General features: G+C 32.8%; 1 protein-coding gene across 1 annotated transcript in view; it reads left to right on the top strand.

Moving 5' to 3' along the window:
• Positions 1-12,043, top strand: part of LOC148271414 (uncharacterized) — a 48,037-nt gene extending 35,994 nt beyond the window's left edge. The window contains exons 3-4 of the mRNA XM_088241419.1: positions 3,491-3,699; positions 11,980-12,043. Of these exons, the coding sequence (XP_088097545.1) occupies positions 3,491-3,688 (198 nt within the window). The 3' untranslated portion in view covers positions 3,689-3,699; positions 11,980-12,043. The remainder of the gene's footprint in view (positions 1-3,490; positions 3,700-11,979) is intronic.

Raw genomic sequence — 12,043 nt, 5'->3', positions numbered from 1 at the left:
CAGTTATAATATTTTTGTGTAACATAAGAAAGAGAAAATAATATATTCTGTAAAAAATCATGTTTTTTAAAAAAAAAAATATAATCAAACATTTATTAGTAGTAAAAGTCAACAACATTATAGAAATAAGAGTTAATATCTTTAGTTTGAATCCAGGATAGTGCGTGTTTTTTAAAAGTTTGGAATCAATGAAATGTTATCAGTAAAAAAAGAATTAAACATTTTTGGGCCTATAAAATATGCATGTCTCTGTGCGAGCCTCGTTTTGCAATGTGGTATTTCTAACACACGATTCCTTCTTTGACTTAATCTATTTGAATTACTTGTAAATAAATTTTGGTTCTTAAATATGTATTTTAAACATTGAAAACAATATATTTGTCTTATGTTTAAAAGTTTAGCTTCTTGGAACAATTGGGAAGAGGGAAAAGTGCGATTTTTGTGAAGCGTTATTTTTAATAGACATTTTTGAAGAGTTTCTAATGGTTTAATATGGTTGTTGTAAGTTCCCCCCCATCCAATTATTCCATAGGAAAGCGATGACTGTACGAGTGCATAATATTCCATTTAAATAGTATTTAGCTGGGCGTAAATACTTAGTCGTTTGAACACATAGGTTTATCTCAGTTTATTAACAATTATTTCAAGATGATTGGTCCATTTAAGTTGACATTTTAAGGCAAGGGGTACTCGAAAATGTTTACTTTTGACCTGATAAAGCTCAGCCGGAAACGAGTGAGGATTGAGGAGGCCAATTAAATATTTTGTCGGCCTCGTGGTGTAATGATCAGCGCGTTTGCCTACCACGCAAGAGGTCTCGGGTTCGATTCTCGACATGGGTGGTATGAAATATTTATTTAATATAATGTTTTCATACTAGAATATTTCATAGTCTCATGGAACGTATTCTGATGGAAAATTAAAATTTATCTTCAATTTTATCTACAAAGTAAAATTAAGTTCTCCGTACGAAAAATATGATATTTGCTTACAATTTTTTTTCTAAACATGTTCAATTCTCGAGACTGACGAAAATACTTGGAATTTCCATCCAAATATACACACTTTCGTACATAAATATCGATATAAGTTTATACCGTCTCAGTATTCAATTCAATTAATTTATTGAAACATAACATATAAATTACAAACATATATTCAATACGTAAAAATTACAAAAAAGAAAAAAATACAGGAAAGAGTCTCATGTCAAAGTAGTGGGAGACTCCTGCTCAGAAAAGCCCATTTGGATACACAAAACAGATCAACATCCAGAGCGATGTTGTTCAGCATAGCGGTAGCCCTTCCAACAGGCAGGGTGGTCCTGTATATCGGAATATGAAACAATCTATTCTGACGCTGACTTAGGTAATTATCAGGAACATACAAACCAATGCTCATCATGAAATACTGATGAAAATAGCCGTTCATAATCGCGGCCTTAAACTGATACCTGATGTTAGACTGATCATCTTACCTTCATGTAACAAAAACGATCAAGATACGCTGCAATTGGTGTACCAGTACAGTGCGCTAAGCACTAATGATGAAGAATACGCCACCGGCTAATACAGTTGACCATACGTACAAAAACCATTTTATGATTATCAACTACGAAGTTAGCTACATTTTACAGCAATACAACGGGTTGTAGGAACTCAGGTCAAGGATTGCAAGCGCAAACCGAAACCGTCTGTTACACGTTTTTTTAAATATATTTTTTTTTATATGGGAGTTGCGTTATTATTTACCTTGCTTATGATATACAAGGTTTATGATTTAATCATCAGTGTGGCCATATATGAAGCAAAAATTAGTCGCATAGAAAAAAAACATCTCCAAATTAACCACTCTCCAGGGGATAAAGAACATTTGTAATTGCACTCCTAGGCCCCGATTACAACTGGAAGTTAACATTTATCTTCAACTTTATCAACAAAGTAAAAGTAAGTTTTTTGTATGAAAATCAGCATATGCACACAATTTTTTCTTCTAAAAATGTTCAACTATAGGTTACCTAGAAAGATTCTTTAAATGATCATGCAAATATACTCATTTTTGTACACAAATATCGATTTTTCTTTATAGACAGTCGAAGATAACTCTGTTAACTTCCTATTATAATCGGGGTCCAGGACGCCATTAAAAACAGCTATTTTTGCCTCCTGCGACAAATATGTATTTACCATGTTTGATCTGAGTGCACCATTCGACCCGTTCCCGGCACTCACCTCCATTAACAATTTCTCAATCTTTTCATTCCTAGTGAACACACTTCCTAGATACTCAAATTCTTCTATCTGATTCAGAAAAGTGAGAAATATATTCATGAAAAACGGACAAAGTGGGAAAAATAAAAAAACACAAGAGAAATAATTTTATTTTCACAATTAAACAAACACAAATTAAAGCAAAATGATTAATTGAATATGTAAAGTATTTCTTTCTTAAGACAGGGTTTTGGCATGTTGTGGAGCGGTATGTTGGGGAGCTATCTGGCGCGTACCACTTTTGCGTATTTTATATAATCAGAATTACACCGTTTCCGTGTGGTGCTTCTTAGCGCCTTCCGAATCCACCAATGACAGAATGTTGTGATGGATTTTCGGTTCCCTCTTCTTCTTTTTCTTCTGTGATACAAAATAGCTTCTTCAAAGCGATTATCAACTCAAACAAATTATTATTATAACATTATTTTAATATGACTTTTAACAATTACCAAGACGGTATGCTTAATGATCGTCTGTATTTATCTACCGAGCGATTACAAAGCCGGCTAATTTAACATCTCGATACGTACACTCAGGAAGATAGTAAAACAGATAGAAAAAATAAAAAAACATTTTTTTTTATAGTAGTAACATTTTTACACCTAGATGCTCTTATATATTAAGAGAGCAGAATCTAACCACTTTATCAGCGCATCTAGGCGTTTGTTTTTAAAACTGACATTTATGTCAGAATTTAATTAGACTTTTGACCAAATTGACTTATTTTTTTCATATTTTAAATAGGCTTTAAAGTAAAAATGTGCCTACCTCAGATAGATTAAAAATTTCCATAAATCGTAATTAAAGGAAAAATTGTTCCGTAGAATAATTTTTTTGTAACTTTAATGCGAAGATATGCGTATCGAGGGGTGCTAGACCCGTCGGTACAAACCGACGTTCTTACATCAAAACTCAAGGGGGGGGGGTCGGTAGTGTATCTTCGTTCGAGATAATTTATTTTCAACTATACCGTCATGGTGAGGGTAGGACGTCCTAAGCTTCCCATCATAATTGCGGCCCTGATCTTCTTATCTCCAACCTAGTGAAAATGTTGTAATCAAATTACCAGTCTTGAAGATGCCCACTTAAGACAAAAGCACTCGTTGGTTGAATGAAAAAAAGTCAAACTTGATCAAGGTTTTTTTTGATAATTTTATAAAAACCATTTATTATTATTATTTAAAAATAAATTAAATTGTTAGTTTTCTATTTTTTTACAGTTGAAATACGCCTCCCAGTACGAATTTGGTTATCGCGTCCGTGACGCGCACACCGGTAACGATTTTGGCCATACTGAAGTATCTGACGGGGAGAATGCGAGTGGCAGTTACCACGTTTTGCTGCCAGACGGGAGACTGCAGAATGTCAAGTACCACGCCGGGCCCGAGGGATTCAACGCGCAGGTCACATACCACTAAATCAAAAACAGGTAAACACATTGAATAAAAAAAAAAAACATAAATTAATTTTATGAAAATCGGGTAAATAAATATTTGATATACTATTATTACTAATAGAATAGAATTAAATAAATTAGGGTATTACTGACAAACCCAGCAAAATTAAAAAAAAAAAAGTGAAATGCGAATTGAAAGTTATTCATAACACAATTGTTTACAATAATTATAATATTTTTTTAACAATGTTTTGAGTATGTCTAAATGTTTGCAGACAGGCTGGCTTTCTTCCCTAGGGTGTTATTTCATTGAGTTTGCCAACTTTGCAATATTTCAGAAGTTGACATGAATTTATTTAAAATAAAACACTTTGTAAATTGACCACACAAGAGTTTAATACAATAAAACACGACTAGTTTCGGGTAATCAGTATTACCCATCCTCAGGTGTAAATATAAACTTATTTACAAAGTGTTTTATTTGAAACAAATTCAAAATGTTTTTCCACAAAGTAAATGCTGAAACAATAAATCATATAAGTTGCCATGTTTTACACAATAATTTAAAAGTCAGATTCTTACAAATAAAACCTGTTTTTTGAACTAAGAATGTTATCTAAATTTGTTGCAACAAAGAGAAAACATTTTAGAGAAGGTAATATAGAAGTCTAGGCATCTACAGGGCTTATGACTTGTAATTTGCTGGTTTATAAATGTTTTTCAAATGTTTTTTTAGTTTTAAATGTTCTTCATCTCTGTTTTAATTTGTAAATATTAACAGCTCCCCCGGTAGTTGAATCCAGTCCTTATCTACAAAAATTTGGACACACTCAAAATATTGTTAACAAATTCACCTGGTCCATGAAGAAGTATAGAATTCGAAAAAAGAATAAAATAATAATAATTACCAGGCTTTTTCTAGTTTGTAGGTGAAATAATTCAATTACACGAATCTCACCCGCATAAATAAAGGTTTCAGCTCTTTAACTTCACAAACATCAACAGATGAAAGAATTGAAGGAATAAAGATGTTAAAATATGGGTAGAATGATAAATGTTACACAGTGTGTAAAGTGGCCATTTAAACCAGCCAATGACAGGTCAAAAGCCCTGTAGATGCTTAGACTTCATAATTACATTTTCTAAAATGTTCTTCATCTCTGTAGTAATATGTTGATATTTAAATACAACAAAATTTTCATTTTCAAAAAATCACATTATCATGCATTCCACACGGACCACGTAAAATGGCCACTTAAATCAGCCAATGAGAGGTCATTATGCCCTGTAGATGCCTGGACTTCTAAATTACATTTTCATCTCTGTTGTTTTTTTTAAATTTTATTTTATTGAAATAAACGGCACTTAGTGCCTTTTACATATTAGTTACAAATACAATTAAATATACATACATGCAAGCATAAGTAATACAGAACATTTAAAACAATATTATTAATTAACAAATTAAGAAAGTCTAAAAAAGATAAACTATATAAAATAATAAAATATTATCAGTTATAGAATTATCGATAAAAAAAAGATAATTTGGTATTATAAATACATTGAACCAGTTAAAAAAAAAAACTGAGAAAACAATTTTGAATAACATAAAAAAAAAATATATATTTGTATTATTATTTAAAACTAATACTTAGGTAAATAGTATATATTTATGTATAAAAATATATAATGATGTAAAAAAAATGACGAAGAAAAATATTTGGTACTTATAAATTAATTCAAGAAAAGAAACGAAAAAAAAAAAAAACACTAATAAAGAAGTTTAAAACAATTCTTAACAATAGTAACAAATAGTTACCTAGAACTTTGTTAGTATTTAATTACTATGAAATATGTTAATATTTAAATGTAATAAATTTTTTATTTTCATAAAATCACATTATTACACATGGACCACGTAAAGTGGCCACTTAAACCAGCCAACGACAGGTCAAAGGCCCTGAAGATGCCTAGACTTCTGAGTTACATTTTCTAAAATGTTCTTCATCTCTGTTGTAATATGTTAATTTAATAAAATGTCCATTTTCGATGAATCACCTTATTGTGTATTCCATAAGGACACGAATGTCACACAGTAAAAAAAATATCACTGAAAAAACGATAAGTATGAGAGAGCGTCCTCTCACTTTGAAGATAAAAATTTGACTGAACTGACCAGAGACTATACGCGTATGAAATCACTGCCAGACGAAAGAGATTGTAAAATTGTTATACGAGAATTAAACATGATTGTATGAATTAACAATGATTTTCGAAGAAGCAACTGTTGCTTGTTTGGGCAGTTGTTTGCAACCTGACAAATCCAAACGCCGACATTTGTTTAGATAAATTAAATAAATTAACAATTTAATCATAGATTTAAGAATAGTCCAGAAACCCATAAAACAGAAGGCGACTAAACTACTTTTTAAGCAGTAGTTTTACCAACAATGTTTTGAATATGTCCAAATGCTTGCAGCGTTGCCGAGTAGGTGAATTGGTCCAGCCGGATGAATCTCATTCATATGATAAAGGTTTCAGCTCTTTTACTTCACAATAGCCAACAGAAGAGTTGAGGAAATGTGGATGTTTAAACATAGGCAGAATGGTAAATGTTACACAGTGTGTAAAGTGGCCACTTAAACTAGCCAATGACAGGTCATAAGCCCTGTAAATGCCTAGACTACCATATTACCTTCTCAAAAATGTTTTCCCTCTCTGTGTCAACAAATTGAAATAGAGTAGTTTTACGTTTTGATCCACTAATTTCATTGTAGACGTCACTCAATACGCAACTCCTGATTTGAATTCAACTATGGCCGTATTGTGTCGTTTTAAAGTGTAGAAATACTGCTGGGATTTCATAGGGATCCCATTTTGTGTGTAAGTAGCAAATGCATGTGTAAGTAACAAATGCATTACTTAACAATTTAATTATTTTTCCATCTGTCAGATTGTCAAAGAAAACAAATTAGACATTTTATCAGTGTTGCCAGGGTAGTCAATTTTTTTACGCTACTTTCCTCATCATATATTATTTAACATGACATAAAATGTCCGCTTTATGCAAAATAAAATTTGTTACATTTTTAAGGTTCAAAGTTCATTAATTCAATTACTCTCATTAAATTAACCTTTTCTTATATACTCCGTTGTCAATCAATTTTTCTGCGAGTACAATAAAATTTTAGAGAACTTAGGCAATAAAAAAATATTATTCGGTAATCAAATTGAAAAAAAACTGAAAAACGTCTAATAAACAAATGTTTCATGTTGACCTTCCCAGGAATCGAACCCAGGTAGGCGAACACGCCAACCACTTCAGTTCAAGTGAAAATTTTCTCCACTCGATTTCCGTTTTCAGGATTTCCACCAGCCAACGAGTCGAAAACAATCTTTCAGAATTCCGCATGTATCTGACACAAATAACTGTGTTCTTCATTCGCCTGGACACAGACAGATTGTTAGTGCAAAAAAATGATTAAAATAGTTAAAAGAGGTCTTGGGTTATTCCTTAGGGGCCCCGAAAATAAAAATTATAATCGTAACTAAAAAAAAAACAGAATTTGTGTTTATCAGATGCTAACCGCACAGCATAAAGAAAGCCATTAACCAATTTTGTAATATGAATGTATACGTCACGCTTTTTAGCTTTGAATTGGGGGAAATCATCAAATGAAATTTTAATTATTTATAGTGATTTTGAAAATGTTGTTTAATTATAAGACAATTTTAACAAAATAATTTTATCATTTATTTACTTGTGTAAATGTACAATACAGCACAACTGCAAATTGAAATGTAAATAATATATTATTTTACTAGCGTACCCGACATATGTTGTCCTGCTCGAACGTTGGCTTGCCTGCTATTATCTTGGGAAAATACTTTTCATCTAGGTACTTGTTTGTGATTAAATTCCAAAACAAAAAAAATAATAATATTCAAATATTTAATTTAAGTAGATACCTAGGTACTTGTTTATGGGTGAATTTCAAAATATAAAATCAATGTATTTTTTAAAATACGGCATTATTTTTGCAAACGTCAAATTCCAGTCTTCTCACCAACAGAAAGGTGCACTTGTATAGGAATACGATTTTTACAAATGTATTGAATTTTATATAATTTTTTTATTACCAAAAATCAAGTAAAAATAAATAAATGGGTAGAAATTCAAAGGAATTTAAGGAAAGAATCTGATTGACATCCACAAAAAACAAATGCTAGTTTTCTTCAAAAACTTTTTTTATACCTACACATAAAACCAACATCTTTCTATTTTTTGTAAATGCATTCTCCTCAAATGCAACTCTGGCAAAAAGATTTATGCTCCTTGCTTTTTTTTTTACGTATTAGATTGAAGATTTTAATATCTACGAACACGCAAAGCGCAAAGATCTATATTTCTCTGAAAACTACACGTAAATCAGTTAAGCCGTTTAGGAGTACAGTGACATCACACGTACAGAGGATATATATATGTAAAGATAAGGTATTTACAAAAACACGTTGAAAAAAAAGTACAGTAGATTATTCACTTTTACAATCTGATTTACTGTCTTTAAGCCCCTGGTGCTCATCCAATAACCTACATCTCAACTTAAGTAAATGCAAGGTTATGAGATTTTTTCGTATGAAAAATCCAATCATATACGACTACTCACTGAACGATGAAATATTATCATCTGTGTCTAGGATACGAGATTTAAGAATTAAACTTTCTTTTACAATTCGTCTTGAACGAGTTATCAATAAATCCTTACAACTCTTTGGATTTATTTACAGAAGCACAACTGACTTCAAAAATATCAATGCCCTTAAAATTCGCTTCTGTTCCCTAGTCCGCCCGCACCTAGAGTATTCCTCTGTTATCTGGTCTCCATATTATATAATGTTCACATCAAAAATATTGAATCAGTTCAACATCGATTTTTAAGAAAGACAGGCTTTAGGTTGGGCTTATCCAGAGACCAATATGCGTAAAACGAGTTCGAATCTAGCTTAGATATATCTTCTCTTCAAGACCGTTGAAATAAATCCGACCTTCTAGTCCTATTTAAAACTCTCAACTCACTCTTCGATGCGCCTTAACTTCTGAGCTCAAAAAAATTAAATATCCCAACTAGAAACCTCAGACAAAACTTACTCTTTCATACCGATAATCAAAGAACTAACTATGGTTTTCATTCCCCTATGCCTAGAATTCTTAGGTCTGCCAACAAACATACCATGTTTGATTTCTTTGAAAGTTGTCTTCTTTCAAACGATCACTGAATCAAATTCAATTATAAACACCTCTCTCCCGCTTCCACTCCCACCGAGTCTACTATATACCATTGTGTCTTTCTACTTTCCTTCACAATAATTTTCTATGTATAAATATGTGATTAAAAATGCCCATTGGGCGTATATATAAAAAAATAAATAAATTAAGGTCCATAGTTAACAAAATAGTTAACAAAGACGAAAAAGTCGCTAATACATATTATGATCCATAGTTAGAGAGTAAAAGTCTAAAACTGGTAATCCCGGCATTTTCTATATCGATTTCATATTCACAAATGTAAAATTTTTGAATAAGTATCTTCAAAGTAAAAAAAATAGCTCCTGAACTGGTAGCCGAAACGTCGGAACGAATCCAACGTAGGCGGGATCACCAGAAATAGATACATATTCAAAATTCATCGTGCTGATGAATCTCACCCACATTATAAAGGTTTCAGCTCTATTACATCACAAAAGTCAACAGACGGATGAGTTGAGGAAATGTAGATGTTTAAACATAGGCAGAATGTTACACAGTGTGTAAAATGGCCACTTAAACCACCTATTGACAGGTCATAAGCCCTCTTGATCGCGCCAATCGCCAGATAGCGATGCTATTACGTTATCTTTGGTTAGTTTGCCGCCGAACCCCAATACAAATGAACCCAATTACCTACCTTGTACTGTAGCTCAATCACAAATACCTATCGATGTGCTAATAAGCGACGTGATAACAATTTCGCACAATGGTTGTTTTTCGTATTCGCGATCGAAATGGAACATCCGTAAACATCAAATATTAAATGTCAAAATATTTACGTTTCGCGACGTACAATCCTGCTGCGCAATCACATATTTGAATTTCACCAGTATAAATATGGAAAACATTCCAAAACTGCTATTTTTATTCATTGCATTTAGCCGGTGGTTGGCAAGCCAATTGCCAAGAAAAGCAGTTGCCATAGTAATTGTAATTTAATTTTAACTTTTTTGTATAAGATACTCCTTACTATTTTGCAAATGCAATAAATTATATTATTTTTCGTAGTAAACGCCGATTTTTCGCAAACGAACTGTTTTTATTTACGAGAAAAACAAAAAACAAACCGACACGAGCGTTGACTTATGACTGCGATAACTTAAGCATGTTCATTATTGTTCATTTTTATCGATTAAATGCTTAGCATGTTTTTAAGCACGTCGATAGTTATTTGTGGTTGAGCTACTGGTATTCTTCCAAACTTAACTTTTTTTTTCGCAGCTGGTTCGATCAGATCTTGTGGTCAGATTGGCACTTGTCGGTTCTTGATTATTGATTCATGACTTATTAATAGCTAAAATAATTTCTTAGCGATCGCGCTGAGAATATCAAAATCATATGTAAATTCGGTGAGAGTTCATATGTTATTGAGCCGGAGAGAAAGATATTGTATCCACAGTAGGATAATTACTGTAATAAATGGTTTCGGGACATGGGGAGTTTAGTAACAAGCTTCATAAGGTTGGACTTGCTCCTGTCTCGAGCTGTGCTTGCGCATATGACTATCAATCGGCCGAACACGTCCTGTGGCAATGTGTGCTATTGGATGATGCCAGAGATGAGATGCTGAATGGTCTGACAGGGGCCATGCGACCAGCGTGGAATATGGATCTGATGGCCAACAGTACGAATTTCACACTATTCCGTCGGTTTTTCCGGACTTGGGTATCACGTTGGGAGCTCCTCAGATGCGCGGACGGACGCCTAGGTGGGTAAAGTAAGGTGGAGCAGGCAACAGTTCCTGTGGGATATTGATTCAGTTGGGACTGTGCTTCCTTCCGAGCGGAACGCACACGTTCTTTTGTTTTGTCCTCCCCTTACGGGGGTGTTATTTGGATCTTCTACCTCTGATTACCCAGGGGAGTCTTTCTTTATTCAAGGTCGTTCTCCCATTGTAAATATTCGTGTTTTTAATTATGTTTGTTGTGTTTGATATGATTGCTGTGTTACTTTAGTTTTAAGTCATTATTTTTGTATATTTGGATACGTTTATTTATGTAAATTGTTTAATAAAAAAACAGAGACATTAAGGGGATCCTGAGGGGTGGGAACGACGTGTTGGCTTCTGTCCATACATCCTCCTCCTCCCTCCTTAATTTGAATAGAGTTTGTATTCCTTAGGAATATTTATAATTACTTTCCTCTATGCGCAGCTGACAGAGAGTCCTCCAGGACTCTATAACAGCTGCGGGTGGATGGTGGGCTGAAGAATCTTCCCTCAATAGGAAAATTACATTTTAACTAGGGCTTAATTCAGAGTTATAATTGACTTATTTCTTGTACAAAAAAATAAAATCTAGGTAAGTTAGTTCATAAGACGAAATACTCCTATATGTTATAAATATAAAAGTGGCATTAAATGCAATAATTTGATTTTATTTTGGGTACCATACCAATGGAATTCTACCAAATAATTCTTAACACTTTGAGTACCGGCTGAATACACATAGAATTAACCCCCGTGCCCGGCCAATTTTTGTGAAATTTCACGCTCTGTGAAGGGTTTCTTAAAAGTGTCATAAATATGAAAATACCTGGTTAAATCAACTGAAACTTTGAAGATTTATTTGAAATAATTAATTAAGTAATTTTTGTATGATAGTTTTGCCAACATTGGCCTTCATGGAGAGCCACATTGCGCATTGCAATGTTCGCACAAATACAGGGTCCGGATCCGTGTAAACACGTGATTATAATAACCATGCATTGTGTCCCGGTCCCGTGTTTTCACGTGGTTTACCAGCAGCAAAAAAGTACTAATAAAAGTCACTAGATGTCAATAAAATGCGCTTTTTCAGACAGCTGGTAAACCACGTGAAAACACGGGACCGGGACACAACGTATGGTTATATAATCACGTGTTTACACGGCTCCGGGATACAAAGTGTTAATAACTATTTTGTTTATGAAGATATTATTTGAAGACACTACTAGGTCATATTTTGTATACATATAATTAATATTTTTATGTTTTTGAAATGCATAATTTTTATTTTTATTTTCAGGATTCTGCTTTTACGCGGTGCTGATCTACATTAAAAAAAACACATTAATAAACCAAAAAAAAAA

Source organism: Micrasema longulum, unplaced genomic scaffold (assembly GCF_059751315.1).
Source record: "Micrasema longulum isolate JH-2025_06_02 unplaced genomic scaffold, ASM5975131v1 h1tg002889l, whole genome shotgun sequence".
NCBI classification, from domain to species: Eukaryota; Metazoa; Arthropoda; class Insecta; order Trichoptera; family Brachycentridae; genus Micrasema; species Micrasema longulum.
Note: the sequence above shows the minus strand (reverse complement) of the source record. Positions and strands in the feature narration are given on the sequence as shown.